The sequence below is a fragment of the Opisthocomus hoazin genome, chromosome 2 (assembly GCF_030867145.1).
Source record: "Opisthocomus hoazin isolate bOpiHoa1 chromosome 2, bOpiHoa1.hap1, whole genome shotgun sequence".
Classification (NCBI taxonomy): domain Eukaryota; kingdom Metazoa; phylum Chordata; class Aves; order Opisthocomiformes; family Opisthocomidae; genus Opisthocomus; species Opisthocomus hoazin.
In genome coordinates, this window is record NC_134415.1 from 58,036,227 (window position 1) to 58,058,996 (window position 22,770).

Here is a 22,770-nt window from a genome sequence, read left to right on the forward strand (position 1 = left end):
GGCCGCTGTGCCGGGCCTCGGGGCAGCCCCCCGCCGCTCCGCTACAGAGGGAGGACGGCCCCGACCCTGCTCCTCCGGCCGGGCACGCCAGCAGCCCCGACGGGCTCGCGGACGCCGAGTACGCTCCAAAGTGGTTCTGATGGAAAAGGCCGTGTAAAACCTCGTGACTCCATCAGCTGCTGCCCGGAGGCCGGGGCTTCCCTCCGTCCCTCAGGCCGCAGCCCCAGGATCAGCCCGCGGTTCGTGACCTTCCCGCACAGGCGGCCAGGTACACCCGCTCAGACTCAGTCAGTCGGACCAGGATTCTTGTGCAAAAGTTTTTATTAAAATTAAGAGAAAGGGTCCTCTGCAACGAAAGGCAGGTGCAACACTCATTGTAAAATTAAACATTTCAAAGATTGCAACAGACCAGATGTGAAATTTTGACTGTGACAAAGACTACGTGTCAAGTCTAGAAAACTTTGTTCTCACACCTGAAAAAACAGCCAATGCATCTGTCAATTATGACCTCTTAACTATAAAAAACACTTTTGTTGAGAGTTACCAGCACATTATCAAGTTTTAACACACAGCATCCATGATGAAGCTGCAAATAATCCAAAATAATGTTACTAAAATGCTCAAATTCTTATAGAACCTTTCACATACCAGTTTTAACAGTTTTCCAGTTCTCATGAATGAACATAAAAAGTTACATCCGCTAAATATATAAAAAAACCCCTCCGATTAAAAACCCCATCTCTCTCAGGTGGCATAAAAAGAATTTCAAAGAACTCCATAGTCTAGCCTTACATTTAATACCAGAAAAGTATCTTTACTGGGGGGGAAATACTGGGCGCTTCCTTTTTCTTCACTTTGTATGCACACGTGTATTATAGACATCAGTTTACAGCAAATATCTTGCCCTAGTGACTACCTTCCTCTTACCAAAACCAAACAGGCATTGAGGAAGAAATGAGTTACCCATCCTGGAGCATCAGTAACGAGTGACAGGTGTCAGAAGCTGAGGTACCTTACCTTTCTTCTGCAGTACCAGGACCCAGCTGTAGCCCTCTCCCCCAGGCACCGATAACTAACGAGTATCATTAAGAATGAACCTGACAGTTCCCAGTAGTTCAAGGTCATGCATACTTCAAAGGGATACTGGAGTCGTTTCACGCAAAGAGTTGTCTGTTCACATAAATAGCCTCTGCGTCAGTACCATATACTAGGCATGGTCCCAAAATATCTAAACTATTCACAGATAAAGTCTGATTTGGAATTAAGTTGGTAATTTTCATGCGGTCTTTGGTAGGATCGTTGCTTAGCCAGGCACTTACTACAGACTGGTTAATGGTACTGTGGGAAAAATAGGTAGTACTTCTTCCTCCTGAAAGAAGGAGAGGGAATGAGGGAAGAGAGAGAAGTAAGTTCTAATTTAGTTTATGTGTTCTCAGAGTTTTGAAATACTTAGTAGGTATGGGACAGACATAATGGGAATATCATTTTACATTTAAGTAAGTTTTCAAATTAATTAACAGGTGTTGTCATCTCTTTGGTAAATGAAGGAAAAAATAGTGCAAAAAAACCCCAAGTACTTGTGATGACAGAAACCTGCTACCGGCTCTGTCCCCAGTTAAGACAAATAAGTCAGTACAGCTATGAACAAACAGTGTAAGTATCTACAAGTTTTTCTAGCCAGAGACTAAAGCATGGACAGAATGAAGAACAAAAGTCTGTTTATACAGTGTCTTGCTATATTTATTTGGGGTGTCCGCTTTGCCTTAACAACACTTGACTGCCTACCGCCCCTTCTCCCTACTTACTTTGCAGCAAGGGATACACCTGGATATGACTTTGAATTTTTCCACATAACATTTTACATTCAAACTGAAGTCTCACAGTTTGAGAACTATTATTCAACATAAAATTAACAAGTGGTTGAAGTGGTGCTAAAGGGTTTATATTTAATATACCTGAAAACACGCAGAGTGCAACTTGAATCGGTTATCCTATTGTTTCCCTATACAGAATTAAGCTTTGAATGGCAACTTTGAGGCCAAAGTCAGCAGATGACATCTGGAAGTTTCCCCACTGTTTACAGTCTCAAGTGGCAAGCAATTAAGCAGTATTTGTGACTAGAATGTGAAAATACATATCTATATTAAGTAAGGATCGTATCTTTAATTAAAATCCTGCCACAATACGGAGGGATCCAGTTTCATTCATTAACGTTCCAATTATGACCTTGAATAGTAAATTCATAACTCCACTATCCTATCAATGTATCAATTATTTTGATATTGTAACATTTTGTAATCTCCCTCAGAGACTCAGATAGTAATGTGTCCTATAGGCTGCCTTCATGTCTTTTCTCCATACAAATGGTTTTTAGCTGAACATAATCTATCTTAGAAATACTGTATGTGCCCCTTCACACATTGGGCAGAGTACAGCAGATTAAAAAAAAAAAAAAAGAACCCACCCACTCACCCAGACCACAAAAAACCTCACGCAACTGTTCACCTTAGAAGTAGTTTTCCTGAAGTGCTTATTAGGGCTTTCTTGTAAGAGAAATCAGCTTTTAATTTTCTGTATTAGGACTGTATTATGAATTGAGTCATATGAGAACATCGACTTTAATTATGTTGCCAACTGACAAATTCAGTGCAGATTGACTTCAAGCACCCTTACCTTGATGAAGAAAAGATGGTTTTTCAGATATGTCTGTGGAAGTATCCCAGTGCCAAAGAGATCCATCTTCAGAACATGTAAATAGGTGATCAGGGTTGGAAGGATGGAAGTGAACTTCCCACACTGGAAGTATCAAACCAAAACCAAACAAAACCACTTCAGAACAAGTATCACGTACTTCGTTCAATGCACTTTGGCTAGTATGATATGCACATGCACTTACAAGAACCCAGGCCCCCACCAAAACCTTCCATTCTTAACTGTGTGCAGTAGGACACCCAGAACCGCACACTTGGTTATTTACTGCAGTTTTCCCTCCCCAGGAGAAAAGAAAATAAAAAGAAAGAAAAAAAAAGAAAAGAAAGAAAAAAAAGAAAAGAAAGAAAAAAGAAATTTTGTTGCATTTTCAGTACTGTGAAAATTGTTAAAGGTTAAAATATTATCTGAATTCAGGCATTCTGAGTATTTTCTCATGCCATCTTCCTGACTATTAAATTTAAATCTGCACAACAACATGCATTCCTTCCCAGCACACACATTATTTTGTGTCTAAATATCACAACTGTGGAAAAGATATGTAAATCGGTAAAACTTAACATCTCAACAAATATTTTTTACTCCTTAAATATAGTTGTGGCATCAAGTTGAGAAATTTTCAGCACAAAATGAATTGCTGTATTCTTCATATGAAGTTACCAGGAAAGTGAGCCATTTCGGCATTGTGGAGGCACCCTGTGGATCTGTACTATCTTCAGTTTCCCCTCCTTCCTCACATTTTAAAGTTTGTTAGTAACTGAATTCTTGCTTTACCATACCTGCATACCACAGCATCAATGCCTATGACTATTTAAATACCTACCCTTCTATAAAAAAAGCCTTTCTGATTAAATGCATCTAATGACTACGTGCTTGCTTTCTACTGTAGCTACACCACCTGATTTTTTTTACAGAAATTGGAAACTTTTCTAAAATGCCACCTTCTTCTTCCCCCTCAATTTCAGACACTTACTTTCTGCTTCATGAGCATTTAGCAGGGATACTGGCATAGAACCCTGCCTGATGTCCCATATACTCAGCATCCCGTCCTGGCCCCCCGTGGCCACAATATGCTGCTGATTGGGGTGCCTGTCCACACAGTGCAGTGGAACTCTGTCACCTGTCCTGCAAAGGAGCAGGGGGGAAAAAAAAAGCACAAAAAACCAAACATGAATTCTTTATTCAGCTTCTATTTTCTCCTTCTTAATCCCTAGGGGCATTGACGAACAAGGTAACGCTATGGACTGCAGCCTCAGTTCCTGCAGCATCTGGTCGCCACAGGCTGAAGCCGTGTGACACCTAATGGAAATTTGAGGTATGGCAATAACATGAAGCTACGACTGGATGAGCATCAGGTTCTGTGCCCTATGATATCCAGGCATCTACACGACATCTGACAGCTTTACAGGAGTGAGAAAGCTTTGCATACACATAATACTCGAAGTATACATACACTAATAAGAAGGTTGCTCTGAAATTCATGTTATACAGTTTCAACATAGAGTTGCAAAGGGAGACTGGGCACTAACAAAAGCAGGTATCAAAACCACAGCATATTAACAGCAATGGGAACTATTCCACAGACAACAGGATTTGAATCTAGCTCAGTTTGTTTTCTTACAATACCTTATAAGGCACAAAGTTATCATTCAAATACATTTCAAATGCCAGAAACTTTACATTAGGCATGTGGAGAAAAACAGATGTAAAGTGTATTTAATGAGAGAAAGAGTTTTGGGCTGAGGGTTGTTTTGTTTCGTTTTTTTCTTGAAAAAGAGCACGTGTACAGGTGCGATAGTCCTTCAAGAGTTAAATCATAAAACAGAACACCTAGATACAGTGCTCAGCCACAACAGCAATTCAGCCATTACTAGAGTCTGCTCTTGATTATTTAAATACCAAAGTAGTTAAAAACCTTTAAAAAAAAAAAAATCAGTCATTTATCCTCCTATTGTCAAGAGGGTACCAGGAAAAGTTTAAATAATATTATATAAAGTAGCACATGCTTCTCAGTAAGTATGTAACAAAAACAAAATAAAATAAAGGCCTTACAAAGAAAATATTTGAGATGGCTCATTTCTTTGCTGTCTGAGGTCCCATATTTTTAACTGTCCAATTGAATTTACTGTCAAGATCTCAGTTGTGCGAAGGAAAGTCACTGCATGGAGCGTACTGCTGTCTGCATTGTCTGCAAGAGAGATGAGGAAAGCATTCAGGTAAACCTACAGAATGCTAGTCTCGATTTAATTATGACAAAATACCTCTTTTTGGAAAACAGAACACCGCTGCTTAAACACGGTTACAATGTCTGCATTTTCAGGGGCAGGGACAGAGCAGTGTCATGTGAAATTTTAAGTGTTGCAAGGGTACCCTGTGAAAAAGGAGCCCTTGCTTCCTGTATCAAACACTACAGAGACAAGCCTGTAAAAAGCTATGTTTAATTAGCTCCGGTGCTTACAGAACTACTTGTTGATCCATGAGATTTCTTTCTGTAGTTCCTAAGAAGAGCCAGGTCCACAGTTTGCGTAAGAGTTTTCTTTATATGCTCTGCATCTACTGACAGGAGGCAAGGTATGGAGCTTTTCAGAATGCAACTTGTCTTTTTATTACAAGAAACACTAACTCTAGCTGAGAACATTAAGCAGTTGTATACAGAAGCACTTAATTCACCAACTTTCCTTGGACCTTGTCCAAGAACGGCCAATGCGATATCCATCCCTGTCCCTAAAGCCAAACCAGAATTATGCTTTGCTTGTTAACAATAAAATGGTAAAGCTCTTTTTTTCAGGACCTTTTCTCCAGTGCTTCTTTTGGTCAGAATAATTTACAATGTCAAACACTTCACAGCATTGAGGTGAAACTTCTGAGGCTTTAGGACAGAATAACGTAGACACCATATTCTTATATTTTCATTCTGTTGTTGTATATAAACTTTTCATCTTGATTATAATGGGGTAACATTGTCAAGTCTGCTTTCACCTCATGTATTTTAAAGTTCTTTGTGTAAGTCCGTACTGAAAATAGAGATGAATTTTTTGCTGCATATGATGCAAACCTTTCCTGATATTGAGACAGACAAATTACACTGATGCCTCGTTGCAGATATTTGAAGAAGTTTTCTGACTACTGTATAAATGAAGGCTGAGCGGAAGCGAAAAAAAGAAAACCAAAACACCTTTAAAAAGAAATGTTAGATTACTGAACACTGAAGTTCTAAAGGATTTAACATTTTGTGACAGAATAACAGTAAGTGATTTACCAATGATACATCTTTATGGCTCCAAAAGATTTTTACATAACCTCTAACTTTGGAGATTTTTTCCTACTATGATTGACTATAAGAGTATAATACAAAGTTGATATGTTTAAACCCATTAAACAGTAACAAAAATAACAAGGTACTCCTTTACAAATATTTCATGAGGGACAAAAGTTCTATCTTTATGTTAAAACAGGTTGAGAGTTCAGCTCAGCGCCTGGGAAATGTCACGATGTCACTGAATTGGGAACCAGTATGAGGGACTGCTTACACTATAGAACTCCATCCTGAGAACTTAAGAGCATCTTCCAAGATGTTCTCTCCCCCTCTCCAACTTTTACTGTAAAACAACCTCTAGTCAATGAGCTTGTGCTAGTCCCTTCCACGTAACTCCAGGTAAGCGTCACTTACCAGGCCATAGGTATCACTGACTTATTTATGGACCACTCCTATTTTAACATATCCCTTCCCATTTCCAAAACGGACATTTCTCAGTTAAATCACGTGGTTTCTTACACGTTTATGCGCCAGCAAATCTCAGTGCAAAGTCTTACTGCAGCGTAACACTGGTTGATGCAACCACTACAAAGAAAGCATTTCTACGTAGTACTATCAAGCGAGGACAAAGAAAACTAACAGCTTGCATCCTGCACATTGTTAAATCTGTATGTAAGCATCTGAGCAATTGCTCAGAGAAAAATATAGATCTGGGGGGGGGGGAAAACATCTGCTTCCTGTGAGTCAGCAAAATATTCTACTAAATTAAACTTGTACCAGAACACTCTGCGTTAATATGTGTATCTAAGTAAAAATTTAAAAATAAAGTAATCCTTTTGAACTAGTTAATGTTCTCGCCCCTCAAAGGCAAAGCTACTGTGTTTTGTGGGCACATGCTAATAAAATCTGCCTCATGCCCTGATACCTTTTTTTTTTTCTTTTTTTAAAAGAAAAGGTATCAGGGCATGAGGCTGATTTTTTTTTAAAAAAAAAAAGCACAGAAAAGTTTCCTACATGAATTCTCAAGAAGCTTCAGTAACAGACTGTATGCAATTAATAGGATTTATCTTGTGTGTGTATACACAGCCACACACACAAAAACACCCTCTCTAGAAATCCCAGAGCACTTCCTTCCTTAATTGGCTTACCACTGTGCAAATGCCTTCATCCGTTAGAGGCAAGACTTTGCTTGAGGAGAAACACAGGTGCTGTGTCAGACTGAAGTTTCAGGGAGAAAGTCCCAGTTTAATAATACCACTATCAAATATGGTGTTACTGTCTTTTTAAATTATTTCTGCTTTTAGGTTTCATTTCCAACAGATGCTACAAACTTGTATTGTATTTTCATGAGACTAGCATGATAGTAGAGTTGAGAATAACCAAGTTTTGACACCTTTCACAAGCATCTTACTCTATATCACGTAATCCATTACTTTAGGAAATACGGGAGCATTTTCAGTAAGGGAGAAATGATCACTGTAAGCCATGATATCTGGCAGAAGAACAGGGTGCAAACAGTGATTTCTGGTTCTTGGTGTTCCTTATGACACAGAAATAGATGGTTTTGAATATGGACACCATGAGGGTTAATCTTAGTACAAATAGCAAATCGAAATTTTCAATGTATACTGTCATAGCATTTAACCATTTCTAGGGGAAACAGAAGCCTACAGAGAATGTTAGGCTTGAGACCTCTCCATCAGTTAAAACATTAATTTGCAAATATCTGAGTGAATATAGAAATACATCTGAAATACACTTCAGATATCTGGAGGAATACAGGAATAATGTGGAGCAAACACATTCAACTTGGAATATTTAATTCAATTCTCAACTGACTTTTTTTTTCCTTGGTTATCATTTGAGAAGCTAAAAACCAAACAAACCACTCCAAACTAAACTAATTTGAACAGTTATTTGACATACCTATAGTTCTTACTGCGTCCTTTTGATCAGCTCTGAAGAGATTTATCCTACCATCTTCTCCAACAGTGACAATTTCTGGGTTGTTGCAGATGACTCCAGTACATGGTGCTCCACCACAAGTTGTGTCTTGATCCACATGATAATGGGCTTTCTCCCACCGCTGGTTGGCCGATAAAGTCTAAATAGTAACCAGACATGAAATTCTGCTGTTAAATAATGATTGTGATAGAACAAAGCTTCCAGAATACTCACAGAACCAGAAACAAGCTCCAGGAAAGCCACGCTACTTCACAGGAATGAGAATCTCCTACATAGGTAAGAACCAGAGGTCTAAATTTTCCTCAACTCTTGAGCACGCAACCCTTCAATGAAACATCAATTATTTCTTCTCTCAACCACCTTTTTCACATGAGCTGGAAATCAGAAAGAACGCCATCTGTTTATGAACTGTGAAATGCCTGTCACTAGACTTATGCCTTCAATCTTTCCCCAGGCCAAGGGAAAAGAGCTGAGGCCTTTACAAAATATAGGGTCAGATTTAGATTTTGATTGCAAGGAATTTAGTTTATGTTAGGTACCAGATCAAACTATTAACAGATGTTAGTCTTTATTGTGTCATTGTGAATATATATATACAAGTCATTCCACATTTATTTTCAGTGCTTTATAATCAAAGCAAAAGACTACAGAGTTTATATGTCTTCCCTCACGTGACATTTGTGAGAAGAAATTCGAGTCATTTAGTTCCAGAATGCAAAGACCCTAATAAGGCAGGTACAAGTCTGTTAATACCCACTCCCCCAAAGCAATCTAAACTCTTGTTTTTCAGTGAATATACTATTTGGTTACAGGTATATACTAATGGATAGCCCAGTCTATCTGGCTATAGAATCTAACTTATGTAGTATGCGTGCAAGATGCTTTTTTCTTTTCTTGTATGTATAAAGACAAAGCTTTTTTCTAACAGACTTCAAAAAATTGATTTTGGTATGCGGATGTTTCTTGCTTTAGCAGTTTTGATCAATCTTATGCTAAGATCAAAGTGACCTGTGCGACACAGAACAGCAGCTTAAAGCCAGCGCAAGTTACTTACCTGGTTATTTTGATGATGACGGAACACAGTTACAGTTCCTGTTGATGAGGCAACCACAATTCTCTCTTGATCCAAGAACTAAAGAGAGTTAATGAGCATGCTGTCAGTTGATGTCAGTACCAAGATGATAATTTTGGTTTTAGAGTAACCTAAATTATTGGTAGGTATAGTAAAAAAACAACAAAAAACACCAGAAAACACACACACACAAACTGACACAGGTTGGTTTTGCCCTTCCTGTTCATAAGAAATTTTTTTGTCAATCTCAGCATTTTGACTTAATTTATCCTAAGTGACAAGCCCTTAAAAAAATACACATCTGTTCAACGCAGCTCTTTTACCTGCATGTCCATAACGTCACCGTCATGCCTGATGTCACACAGCAGCTGAGGATCTCTCTGATATTCACCATCGAGGTCCACATTTCCAACATCTCCCACAGACCAGAGGGAAACCCTGTTATCCTGCACGGGAACAACACCGAGAATGCTGGATGTGTTGGAGTGGGTCCAGAGGAGGGCCACGAAGGTGATCCGAGGGCTGGAGCACCTCTCCTACGAGGACAGGCTGAGGGAGTTGGGGCTGTTCAGCCTGGAGAAGAGAAGGCTCCAGGGAAACTTTATAGCAGCCTCCAGTACCTGAAGGGGGCCTACAGGAAGGATGGAGAGGGACTTTTCACAAGGGTGTGTAGTGACAGAACAAGGAAGAATGGCTCTAAACTAAAAGAGGGCAGATTTAGATTAGATATTAGGAAGAAATTCTTCACCATGAGGGTGGTGAGGCACTGGCACAGGTCACCCGCAGAAGCTGTGGCTGCCCCCTCCCTGGTAGTGTTAAAGGCCAGGTTGGATGGGGCTTTGTCCAGCAGAAGGTGTCCCTGCCCAAGGCAGGGGGGTTGGAACCAGATGACCTTTAGGGTCCCTTCCAACCCACACCATGCTGTGATTCTGCGATTTTCAGAGCTCCCAGCCGTACGCCAGCCCGGACGCCGCGGCCTCTCTCCGCCGGCGGGGAACGCCGCAGGCCGCGCACCGCTGCAGGGAAGCGCTCGCCCGGCGGGACAACCCCGCAAGGCTCGCTGCCCGCGGGAGGCACCACGCAGCGCAGGCCCGGCCGGGCAGCGCTCACGGCCAGCTCCGGCCCCGCTCTCCCACGCGCGGCGGCGGGAAGCAGGCGCCGCTTCTCCGGGCCCGCCCGCCCGCCCGCTACCTCGTTGTCCCAGGAGCCGGTGGCGAAGAGGTCGGGGGGCTGGAGCGCGGCGGCGGGCAGCGGCCGCCAGCGCGCCTTGCTGATCTTCTGCGAGACGAACTTGGCGCACACGTCCTCCATCGCCGCCGCCGCCCGCCCCGCGGCGCGCCTGCTGATTGGCTGCGGCGCGACGGCGAGCGCGGAGGGACAGGCTTGCGGCGCGGCGGAGAGCGCGAGCGCGGCCGGGCGGGCCGGACCCGGTCCCGCGTCCCGCCGCGCCGCTGCGGTTCGCCCGCCAAAGCCGCCTGGCGGGTTCCTTTCTGTACAGCGTTCCTCATCAGGTCTGCTGCGCCGCGTCGTAACCCTTCAGATGTGGTACCACACCGGTGATGGTCTGTGTGCTTTGTTCGATCTTCAGCTGCGAGAACGTTTCTTTCCGTACCGCCGTACAGCAGAGCCCAGCGCCGGGCGCGCTCGCTAAGCCGCATGCGGCCGCAGGCTGCCACGCTGCGAGCCTTAAAACCGCTGTGCCGCACACCGCCGTAGCACTGTTGCTGTGCGGCGGCCAATACCTCCGCTGCGCTGTGTCAGGCTGCGGACACAGTCCTGCCAGTCACCGCCGGCCCCAAGGGCGTTTCCCGCCCGCTCTCACAACGCTTGGGAGAAAAGTCGGTGGGCAGCCCCAGAAGGCAGCTGCAGGCCAGGCAGCTAAAAGCGGAAGAGATAACGTTTTGGGATTATTGAAATATGTTGTTAGGCAAATATTTGTGTTGGCTACTTTGTGATTTCTGTGTGCGTTTTTTCTCTTGGGCGCTTGGATGGTTTCTCTCTTTGCTGAGGATTGCTTGTTCAAAAGCATTTGGGAAGCACTAAGGGGAGCAGGTTGAACGCAAAGGCTCATTTTCATTAAGAGGGAAAGAAGAATCACAATTTTTCTTCCCTGTCTCACACTTTTTTTAAGAAAATGTTGGCAGCATGTTATGTGATGGAGGTGAGAGCTGTGATGGATTTGGGGCTGCTCTGCAAACCTTTAAATAGATTCTCTGTGTTTGATCACTATGAAAGGTGTGTACTGTGTTAGTATGTTGTTCCAGTGTAATTGCAGATTTAAATAAACAAATAAAGGGAGGAAACAAACACTGGGAGAAAATATGCCTCATCAAATATTTCTGAGGTTGTCAAAAAGGATATTAAATCTAGACGAAGCTGACTCTGGGCATTGGGTCCAAACGTATTAGCCAAGACAACAAGGAGCATAAATGGATTATCCTTAAATGCGGCTAAAGCTAGGAGTGTGAGTGTGAAAGGGAAGAAAACTGAAGGCGTCCTCTCTCCCTGCCAGAGGTTAGGGGACCTAGGGATGAAGGCACTTACTGGATCAGTGGCTGCACTAGGGCAGGATAAAGCCAATTCTGAAAACTGTTTGCTTATAATCTGCTTTCATTCAACAATATCTTAAGAAAGTTATTTGGAGACACCATATTTACTGCTGGTCATAACTCCTGGAGTGGTGCCCGGTTCCATCTCTCAAGCAGGTGCAGTCACAACGCAGGGGAATACAGCAGAGCAGATTTACAAGCAGAGTGCCAGGGCCCTGGGTGCATTCACAAGCCTTACTTGCTCTCTCTGGGCTGGGGCTCCCGCTCCTGGCCTGAGCTGTGTTGTAGGAGGGTCTGGGCCTGACCACGTCCTTGACTTGGGGCTCGGTTTGTCCCTTTGCTTTTGCTTGATGGCAAAACCATTCCCATCCCCAGCCCTGGTCTGCCTGCTGTGCTTGGATGCCGTGGGATGGTGTCCTCCTGTGTGGCAGTCATTCCTGGCTCCAGGCTCACCTTCTCTCACGGAGGGGTCCCAGTCCTGTTGCTCCCAAACACAGAGAGTCACTGATGTGCCTGGGTCCTTCTCACCTCCTCTATGAGTGCAGGGCTGGGAAAAGAGGGATGCTGAGTTCAGAATAATGTGAACTTCTGAAATGGAAATACAAAACGAAGGTACACACCAAACTGGCTTGAGATTACAGGAAAAGAAATGAGATGAAGGAGAGCGATTAAGTTAAAAACAGAATGGAGGCAGGGAGAGGAGTGACTGTAGGTGTAGAAGCCAATTAGTGTGGGGTTTGGGACATAACTGCGGAAATGTTCAGCAGGAACATTTCACAAGGAAATTTCTGCTTGTGGTATGTATATGCAGAAGCAGATGGGATCAGACAGTGCTGAACAACTTTTCATACGCTTTTTAAATTCAAAGAATTTGAAAAAATCTAATGGGTTCATGAGGTGGGAGGGAAGGGATGAAACAGAAATAGTAGCTTGGAGGGGTTTATATATAAATGTATGCAAGTACTGCTGAGGGATTGAGATGTGGGTGAATGTGCGGAAAACAAGAGAGATCCGACATGTGCTTAAAATTAGTGGGATCTCCATGTCAGAACAATCAAGTGATGGCCCACTCTGGCTGCTGGTGTTCCTGTGCCTGTTCCCTGATAGGGCTGTCCATGCAGCAGCTCCCTGGAGAGTCTAGGGAGATGGCTGTAACTGTGGAGGACGGAGGTGCCTGCGACAGACAGGGGGCACCCAGGGACCAAGGTGCTCACACTGATTTGGACAAGTGAGGGGGAAGAGGATGGAGGAATACTGAGTGTCAGACCAGACAGGAAGGTTCCATGTGAATGCTGATGGCCAGAAAACTTTTTTTTTTAAATTTCTGCATGTCTTCAGTGTAGAAGGTCTATGTTCCTTTTAGTTTTATCTTAATGGCTAGGCTCTTAGTCCATTAAAAAATGGACTCATGGCCTGGGGTTATAAAGCAGAAAGAGCTAGAGAACCTCATGTTTGTTTACGGCACAAATGGGTGCCTCCTGCCACTATTGGTGTGTGTTAGTTTCTCAGGGCCCTTTGAGGCAACTTGGCTCATCTTAAAGCTCCTGGAAACTTACAGAGCCAAATGCTGTTTCCCTCACGCATGGCCTGATACCCATCCAAGATGCCCCAGATATCACTTAGGAAGGTTCACACTTAGGTTCTTGTCATTCTCTGAATAGTCACGCCGAGAACATAGCCAAGAGATGGACAACAGGTACCTTCAGCTGGGAGGTGCCTGGGCAAGCCTGCAGGTTCCTAGAAGATAAAGGTGGGCTCTTTCTCTGTGCTTTGTGACAAGCATAACCCTAATTCAAGCTGGTCCTGGTAAGCAGCGTCAGTTCGTATGTAAACGGTTCCTCTTGTGTTTCTGGTCTCCCAAGGGGGTAAGTATTCCTGGAACGCTTTTAAACATAGGCCAGCTAGCCTCTTGCCAACAACCTCTCCATGTGAGAGCAACACAGTCTGCTTGCATCTGACAACAGAAAATGTCTTTTGCATTTACAACAATGAAGTATCTTTGTGTGTGTATCTTTACAATGTCCGTCTGTTCTCTGTATTTGCTGCCCTTCGGGAATTCCTCTGACTCCACGGCTTCTTTCCTTCTCTCCCAGCCCACTGGATGTAACAGGGAGACCTTTTATACTCTGGGACGGGCTGGGAGCCTCTCATGGACCAGTTGCCAGGTCATGCTTGGAAGTTAGATGGAGGATATGGAAGGAAGCAGCGGGCCTGCCTCTGGGACTGAAAGAACCAGATGGGAAACGCCTGGGGAGTTCATGGACGGGCCTGGCTGTGCGCATCGGGACACCGCCAGCTTTGCCCGGGATTGACTGTCGGCCACAAGAGCAGATCCCCGCCCTCGCCTCACGTTCTTCACCCGAACCAGCGACGGCGGGACGGGAACAGGCTCACCCCTCCCGGGGTGGCTTCTCCGCGTCTCACGGGGCGGCACGCGGGGCTGCGTCCCCTTGTCTCAGGAGCGCTTTTACGGAAGGACACCGTATGTGAATTTATTCCAGCTGGATGGTACCTCGTGGCGCCAGCTCTCGTAACCTGCCCCCCCCCGGTTTTTGTGCCGTTTCCCAGGCGTTCAGTCACGCCTCGCCCCCCCCCCCCACCCCAAGTTCCACGCGCAACCCCGGCGGCGCGCCCGCGCCAGCTGGCCAATGGCGGCCTCCAACACGTAGGCCTGGCCCGCGCGCGGGGCTGGCCGCGGCCAATAGGCGCGCCCCATGCAAAGCGCCGAGCCGCGGCACGGCGCTAATTGGCTCGGTCGCAAAGGGCGGCTGCGGGGGCTGCGGCTGCCGCTGCGGGGAAGGGCGGGCCCGCGCCCGGGGTGGGCTCGGGAGCGCGCTCCCGGCACCGGGGCTTGGGCTACCCGCGTGCCCATCCGCCCGCAGCCTCCAGACACCTGCGGGGGGGGGGGATGGGCCCCTCAGGGGCGGCTGCGGGGCAACCCCACCCTCCCCGCGCGCGCGGGGATCTCCCCACGCGCGCCCCCGGGGAGGGGGGATGGGCGCGCATGCGCGGGGGCTGGCGCGGGCCGGCGGAGCGGCGGCGTCGGCGGCCGGAGAATGTCGGGCGCGCGGGGCGGTGGGCGCGTGGCCCCTCCCCCCGGCGGGCGCGCGGCAGCCGCAGCGGCGGGAGGCGGAGGCGAGGAGGCGGCGCCTGTGTCGGCGCTGGAGGTTGTGTCCTTCCTGGGGAAGCTGCTGTGCGCAGTCGCGGCGCTGAAGGCGGCTCTGTACCTGCTGCGCCGAGCGTGCCTGGCCATGGCCTGGAAGTCGGGCGGCGCCAGCCACTCCGAGCTCATCCACAACCTCCGCAGTGAGTCCCGCGCGGGAGCCCCCTGCCCGCGGGGGCGGCCGTTACCGGGCGCTCGGCCGCGCGCGCCCCGCGTCCCTCCGCCGCCCGCCGGCTGTCACGGAGCGGCGCTGCCGGCGCGGCGGGGGGAGGAGGCGAAGGCGGCGCCCGGCCGGGGGGTGTGTGTCTGGGCGTCCGTCCGGGAGGGCGCGTCCCGCAGCCCGGCGGAGAGCGGGCGGCGGCCAGGGCCGTGGTTGCGGGAGGAGATGCGGCGGGAGGGGCGGCGCCGATGGCGGTCCCGGAGGGGAAGCGCCGTGCCGCGTCCGCGGCTGTTGTCAGCCCGCCGCCTCCCCCCCCCCCCCCCCCGCCCCGCCTGGGGAGCGGCGCCCCGCGGCCCCTCGCAGGGCGGATGGCGGAGCGGCGATTCCGCGACCGCCCTCGGTCTTCCAGGCCCCGGCTAAGCGCGGCGGGAGCTGCCCGCGTCCGCGAAACGCGCCCAAGAGACCGCGGCTGTTTATGCTGGGTGAGGGCGGCCGTGGGGTAGCGGCCCGCTCGGCAGGGCCGAAGCGCTCGCTTCCCCCCCCCCCCCCCCCCCCCCCCCCGAAGAGGGGAGCGGCGGCGGGTGCGGGCTGGTGCTGTCGCCGAGCTGTCCGGTGGCTGCCCGGGGCTCGGCGCCCCTCGGCCTGGCCGGCGGTCCGGCGGTGCCCGTGCTGCCTGGGGCGGGGGCTCTCGGCGGGTGCGCTTCAGCAGAGGGCTGCGGGGCCGCCCGCGTGTGGCCCAGGCTGAGAGGGCAGGGCGATAGCGCCTGCTCTGTCCGCAGCTCCCGTTTTTCCTGACAGCCTCGGGTTAGTCTGCGTCAGGTGCGCTTGTGGTGTTTCTTTTCTGTACTCCTGGCCGTTCCCTTCCCCTCCTCGGGTCCATGTCCTGGACTTAAAAGCGTGTAGGTGCGGAGTCTCTATTGCGGCGGTTGTCTCTGTTTTAGTGATGCTGCAAGACCGCAGACAGCTTCACCTGCTTGGCCTCCTCCTTATTTTGGAGGCGTGGGAGAGTCGTCCTGGTTGTTTTCTCCAGTCTGCTCGTGTTGGATCCTCTGATCCCGTGGTCTTTTCCAGTATTTCCTTTGCCCCCCTTTTGAGACTCTTCTATCCGGTAGAGCAGTATATGCTGTGGTGACTTTCAGCTTCACTGTAAAAACTGCCCATTTAACAAGGAGATAATAACTTCTCTAGTTATGAGAGTCGCAGTGCGTTTTTTTGTTTTGTTTTGTGGCTGTGAGGGCTAGTGATACTGTTTCAGTGAAATTCTGTTCCCTTACGCAGCAGGGGGAAAACTTTCCGACAGAAAAATGAATGTCAAGCTCCGAAATATATCCAAAAAGTGATTATTGTCAGAATTGTCTATGGCTCTGAGAACCTGAAGGTAAAACTGATTTCTTGGTTGAAGAAAAGCATGACAGCGTTTTTCAACACATGGAAACTGTTCAGGACTTTGCAAATAATAAAAAAGCTAAAAAACGTTATAGTTAGTACACAACAATGGTAGTATGGGAAGAGGAAAGTAAACTAGAAACGTTTAATATTGTTATCTCAAAATATACAGTGACAGTAATTACCTGGAAAATTAGTCTGTAATTTCCCACCCTCTGTTTTGCATATGTATGCCAAAATATTTTGAGGGGTGTTAAATAGTGGATTGGAAATATAAAGTTGTGGAGGCACAGAGGCTTGCGATCTTGCAGCAGGGTTGTGTTGTTGACCTCAGTGGGACTCCAGCGATTGGCGTAGGGCTTTATCAGTGCGGAGCAGTTGCAGGATTAAGACCGTAACTTTTACATAGGAGTTCTGCAGGTGTGATGATACCTTGTTGCTAAAGTTGGGAACAAGTTTAGAAGAAAGTACTGTTTTATATGATATATAATTGTCAGATATGTTTTTTTAACAAACTTAAGAATAATTGGTTACAGGAAGACTAAAATGTTCTAGAGAATTGATTTTAAGTAGCAAATCCCTCAATGTCTTTAACTCCCCCCCCTCTAAAAACAGCTAAGCGGTATAGTGTTTCTAGCGTTTTTATGCTAGAAGTATGCAAGGCAGATGAGGTTAATTTGATGTTGTCTGTTTATCTTGTGTGTACCTTAGTAACTGAGTGTGCAATGTGGTGTGTAATTTACATAACTTAAAATAAAGGAAATCATGCAGGTTGTAGTGACACAGTATGTTTTCCTCTGCGGCAAAGCCTAGCTGAGAGATTCTTGCTCCTGCCCTTACGCCAGAAGTCGTCTCTTCGCTATGCTTATAGAACTGCTTGTGAGGGAGGCTGTGTTGTAAGACTGGGTCCCTCTCTCATTACTCCCCTTGTGAAACATCAAGGTTTACGCTCCTCAGTACCTCTAAGCTGTTGTGCTACTGTGGTTACAGAAGCAGTGAACTTTGTTACGCATATAAGTGGGCTGGGGAGAGCAGGAGCTTCTTAAACTGGTTTGTTTCCAAATAAGAACATAGGTGGAAAACTCCTGTAGTCTACATACTGTTTTCCTTTATAGCTGTTTTAAAGATTATTCTTCCTTCTAAGTAGTTATGGACAGTTACTAACACTTCTGTTTTGTGGCAATGAAGTGCGCTCATTTCATGAAGCTGTATTAACTTATGCTAACTGCTCATTTCACTGTTGCCTTAACTATAGAATTAACTTTCCTGTAAAGGTAACAATCATTGTTTTAGAGCAGTGGTAAGTGCTTCTGTGTATTTGCATGCAGATTTAGGCAAGTATTCTTTACAACTATTATCTTTGCTTTCATGTCTTAAAAGGGGCAAACTAAGAAGAGGGCCCTGGTACTCTGCGTGTTTTTCAATGCATAGTTAGACAAGTGACTGAAGAATGCTGCATGACTTCTTGCTTTGTTGTTTTGATTTTTAGCTGCTTGTTGCATTGCAAACGTGTTCGTGCACCGTTAACTTGAGGCATCATAGATGCACAGTTTGTGACATATACAAAATAAACTTGCTTAAAAAGCACTCCTTTCACAACAAAAATGCTGTCCTTGAATGTACTGTTTCCACAAGGTCTTCAGCTGCTTTGTTTTCTAGTGATTCTCAAAACTAATTCTCATTTTGAAAAATGCTTTTTGTCTTTGAATGTTTGATTCTTCCAGCATTAGAGCTATTTAAAAAAAATATTTTTCACCTTTACAGAGTAATTATTTCAATCTTTGCTTCTTCCAAACTGAGTTGAACGCGTGCCTTCAAACCAGAGAAAACTTTCCTCCTAAAAACATGTAAATGAAGATCTTTTAGCAGACAACACTTCTAGGAAACTACCTAAATGTAGATTACTGTAGGGTTAGGAATCATGCTAAATGTAGGCATAATTGACTGTGTTTAAATACATAACTGTGGCTGGAGTTTCTTTTTATTGTAACTCAATGTATAGGGATGCTGAGAAAGCAGGGAAAGACTGGATAATTGGTGACTTATTTACTGTTATCTTGCTTTGTTGCAGATCTTTGGATTCTAAATCTGTATCTCTTTTTTTCCCCCTCTCTATCTCCAGTTATTCACCATTCTCTTATCTCACTATTGGGTCATTTTGATCTCTCTGTCTTTCATGCTTGGGCTCTTGCCAAGTCCTGTTACTTTACACACCAACATCTTAGAAAGCTTTGCTTCCCCACCTGCAGAACTGAAAAACTGGTCCCTGTCCAATTCACAGTCCACCAAAGTTGATTAGTTTCCTTATCACACCTCTCTTTCTCTCTTTTCCATACCAATATGGTATGCTGCCATGTGACAATCTTTCTTTGCTTATTTCTTTGATCGTGTTGTGCCAGTGGTATTATAACCACATACACATGCTTTTGAATCCATATTTCTGGGTGAAGGTGAATTGTCTTTACTGTGGCTAAAGTGCTGAATAATGTTGTTAACCATCTGTGGGCTTGTTTCCTGCCACACTCTTTTCCTCATCTAATAAACCCGTGTCACAAAAAATAGGTACTATAATTTATAAGACATCGCAAATTCCATAGAATTCCTTGCCTCACTTGAGACCAGGTTCATAATTTTTCAGTGTGAATGGTGTTTTAAATCAGTGTATATTCAAATATTGTCAGGCTTTGCAGATTCTATTCTTAGACATGCTGAAGATATTTCTCTGAGCTTTTTATTATTTAGATGTTAAATAATTAAAAATGACATCTTGGCAAGTTTCATCATAGTGAAGGCTTATCTACAATGAATCTGCACTTTTGTTTCAGGTTTCTGGTTGCTGAGGACAGATCTCTTTGGGAATTGCTGTGAGTGTGAAGGCATTGAATACGGCATTGCTAAGCCTAAGCTAGGTTCAGCAAGGACTAAACATTGGTCTTGTTTTTTCCTCTGCCATGTCATTTTTCCTTGGTTTATCCAAATCTCTGGTGCATCTGGCTAATGTTGCTCAAGGAAGGGTAATGTGACTTGGATGAACATGAAGAAGGGGAATAGCAATGGAAAATTAGACCAATGAAAACCACTTAGCCCAAATTTGATACCTCTGCTGCCCAAGCAGTTATACTGCCTGTTTTGTGGACAGACTTTCCTTCAACAAATACGTTGTATCGAGGCATGAGTGACTAGGCTTTGTAACTTATGGTCGGATAGTGAAACAGTTGAAAACTGAACTTTTTTTTTTTTAATTAAAAATTAACACATCCACTGATATGTTAGTTTAAGAATATCTAAAGTTTCTTAAATTTAGTTAATGTCTCAGGTGGCATGGAGTTGAAATCTGTGATTCTATTTTTTGGAGCATTGAGAATTTTTTTAAATTTTGTTAACAAGTAATTTGAATAATTGCCTGAAAGAGTTGCCACGAGACTTTTTCTTATTAGTGATTTAAGTATTTATTAGTGATTTGCCCATGTCAGTGAAATGTTTTGAAGGAATTTCTACACCCTTGACCTTATAAGAGGGAGGCTTCAAGTAAATCAAGACAACGTCCCAGAAAATAAGCAATATTAAAAGAAAGGAAAAATAACTTTTACAACATTCATAACATTTTATTTGTGTGTAAATTAGGATTGTGTTCTTAACTGTTTCTTTGTTGTTGGCTTTTTTTTTTTTGTACCTTAATGTTAGACAAGGTGTCAATGTAATGTTAAAAACATACTCATTCTTTCCCCCAACAACCCCAAAATTCGGTGCAACAAAGTCCATGTCCTCGGTCATACAGGAAAAAAAAACCAGCATGTTTCTGGCTGCTTATTTATATCACAACACTTTATAATCAGTCATTTTAATTTAAAAATGTTTAGTTGTTTTGCTTGATGGAAGATTTTTTAATTTTTGGGTGTCTGGTTGGATTTAATGGCATGATATTATTTTTTTTCTGGCAGTCTGGAGCTGCCTAATAATCCATAGTAAAATGGAAATAATTTTGCAAATCTGTCCCTTACAGGGGATTAGTGTTGCTTGTGGGCAGGTTAAAAAGAGGGAATCTCATATGTTTAGTTTCAATGTAACTCCAAGCTTTTCTGTTAATGCTACTGTTTCTTTCATCTTGAGGTAGTACTAAGAGCTATTAGTAAGCTTGGAAAGAAATACATAACATTCGCATTCTTTTGAATGATTGTTTCTGTGGATATAATACCTCAAAGTCAAGTTTATTAGTGTTACAATAACACTTTTTAAAGTAGAAATTTTTCTTGATTGTTGCAAGATAAGGTTCATTTTATTCATGGTTTGAATTTTGATTTAAATTACCAAGTTTTGGCAAGAATGGAATAAAATTTTTCAGAGCTTGAGGCCAGTAAATTTTTGGAATGACGTCTCTCCTGGAGTGGTTGACTTGTGAGTTATGTTTTAAGACTTTAGAACCTGAATACTGCGACATGGGGCTTGAGCCCATAATAGTTTTAAATGCTTGCACCATCAAAATCTAAAAGAGCTGATCAGATGAATGCAACTTCAGAAAATCTTCCTGATTTCTGCTAGTATGACAGCTTTGTGTCATTTTGTCCTAAGAGTCAGGGTCATGTTTTGCTGATCTTCTGGTCTTCCTCAACTTTTGCATAGTACTAGTGCCTGTTTTCATGAAACCACCTTCACAGTAACACGTGGTCTGGCTGCTGGTCTTGACAGCAATGGCTTTTCAGAAAACAGATCAGTTTTCAACAGTGGTTGCAAGGAATCTGCTCAGTAAGGTTAAGACGTGCAGCATCTGCCTGTCTTTAAAGATCTGCTGAAACTATTGAGGTAGTCTTGCCTCAAGCCTTACTGTGAGGAGAGCTGCTTATCTGTCTGTGCCATCCAGCTAAGTTTATCTTAACCTCTGCAGCAGTTTTTAGTTATTACTGATGATTGGTGCCACTTTGTGTATTGAACTCTTCTGTTTTGAGATTCCATGTGACTTGGAAGTGAAGTTCAGCCCTCTCAAATGTAGAGGAATCAAGGCGTGCTCAGAGGTGAAGTCTCCCTCGTCTGCAAGCAGGCGTTGAAGTTCATTGGAAAGTGCAGTTCTGTGTTCATGCAGGCTGAACCCAACCTTAAAGTCACTTTCTTCTTTCATGTTCTCCCACAAGTTTCTTAGCTAAGCTGCTGATACAGATTTACGCCAAGTCAACATAACAATTTCAAAAAATGTGAGTGCGTCGTGGACAGCTCTTGTGATAAAGATATGCTTGTAGGACTATGAGCAAAGAGACAGCGTGACTTTCTCCACCCCCGGACAAGAGAATGGTTAATACCAGCTTTGCAACTTTGGGGTACAGTATGAGGGAGCAAAACGGCTGTGGTTAAGTATGTCTAAATTAGTTATCTGCAGACTTTCAGATCCATGAAAATGAGTAGAGAGCTCTTATCTGTTATACCAAAATGGATGGGTTGGTTATGAAGGTGATCATTATTAAATAGGACAGGAGTACTCCCATAGAGTAGAAGTGAAATTCTGGAAGGTAAGTTTGTATTTAACTGAATCTTGAGGCTGTATGTGAGTTGCTGTGTTGAACCCAGTTTTTCATTCCCATGTGGTTTTACCTCTGCATGTTTTGAGTAGCATTTAGATGCCAATTTAATATTTTTAAAAAAATTACTTTGTTTTTAATTTCTGCCTCTTTGGGATTTTCATGGGATTTGGTCTTTGTGTTTAATTTCTGGACTCTAAGATTAGTTCTGATGGATCCTGACTTTCCTCAGTCTTTCTGTTGTTGTGTCTCTGAACGACAGACTCTCAACTGATTCCTTCAGTTAGCTGTATGCAACATTCTGTTTGAATAATGTATTATTGTGAATCTAAATCAGAGTGATAACAGACATGCAGTTGAAGGTTTGAGGCAGATGCTCTTAAATTATCAGCAAAGCACAAGAGGTTTGTATGTATGAGTAGTTAAAAACCACTGTTTTGCAAACACCTACTTTCAGTTTCTTCAGCACAAAGAGCTTTGCATGTTTTAGGATCAAGTGTCCTTTATTAGATCTTTGGATGCTGATCCATCATTTCTTGCTCAAAGTGCTTTCTTTGTGTTCATGTTCTACAGTGACTTAAATAAAATTCTGTTAACTGAATTGCTTGCTTTCCCATCTCTTTCCTTCCTCTCCTCACACAAAAAGACCCTGACATTAAAAACATCAGTTGATCAGCTGCTTAAAACTAACTGACTTCACATTGCTTGAAAATCGTGATGTGGTCCTGTTCCAGCCCACTTGCCTCTTGAAAGTTGCTAGCTGGTTTGCGTGGGTCAGGTGGCGATATCTGGAAACTCTTATTTGTCACTTAAGTAATTTTAGTCTTCTTGCTTTCATCTTTTGTAATATAGAGCTGTATGTACCTTGCATCATGCTTTAAGACCTGTGTATGATTTAATAATATCACTGTTTTGCTGGTAAGTCATTTCCGTAAGTGAAGTACTCTGCAGTGGTTATGGAGACAGTAATCTGGGGAGAAAATGAACTATGTGGATGCTGAAA

General features: G+C 44.4%; 2 protein-coding genes across 5 annotated transcripts in view; one reads left to right on the forward strand and one right to left on the reverse strand.

Annotated features, from left to right (window-relative positions):
- Nucleotides 1–303: 303 nt before the first annotated feature.
- NUP43 (nucleoporin 43) lies at nucleotides 304–10,328 on the reverse strand. The gene is made up of 8 exons (XM_075413780.1): nucleotides 10,194–10,328; nucleotides 9,326–9,448; nucleotides 8,985–9,062; nucleotides 7,892–8,069; nucleotides 4,762–4,897; nucleotides 3,683–3,834; nucleotides 2,674–2,796; nucleotides 304–1,369 (listed from the first exon to the last, which is right to left on the reverse strand). Exons 1-8 carry the CDS (start codon nucleotides 10,311–10,313, stop codon nucleotides 1,155–1,157), a joined length of 1,125 nt encoding a protein of 374 aa, XP_075269895.1. The 5' UTR covers nucleotides 10,314–10,328; the 3' UTR covers nucleotides 304–1,154.
- A 4,279-nt stretch (nucleotides 10,329–14,607) lies between these two features.
- Nucleotides 14,608–22,770, forward strand: part of PCMT1 (protein-L-isoaspartate (D-aspartate) O-methyltransferase) — a 36,731-nt gene continuing 28,568 nt past the window's right edge. For all 4 annotated transcript variants that reach the window (XR_012763155.1, XR_012763156.1, XM_075413782.1 and 1 more), the window contains exon 1: nucleotides 14,608–14,857. Coding sequence is in view for 2 of the 4 variants with exons in the window: in XM_075413782.1 (XP_075269897.1) it covers nucleotides 14,608–14,857 (250 nt within the window). In the remaining 2 variants the exon portion in view is untranslated. The remainder of the gene's footprint in view (nucleotides 14,858–22,770) is intronic.

What these genes read in the sequence shown, in the direction of transcription:
- NUP43 (XM_075413780.1), bottom strand. Translation starts at nt 10,313, where the DNA reads ATGGAGGACGTGTGCGCCAAGTTCGTCTCGCAGAAGATCAGCAAGGCG. An exon ending in GTGACGTTATGGACATGCAG is followed by an intron (nt 9,063 to 9,325) that starts GTAAAAGAGCTG and finishes AACTCTCTTTAG; the next exon opens with TTCTTGGATCAAGAGAGAAT. An exon ending in GGACGCAGTAAGAACTATAG is followed by an intron (nt 4,898 to 7,891) that starts GTATGTCAAATA and finishes TCTCTCTTGCAG; the next exon opens with ACAATGCAGACAGCAGTACG.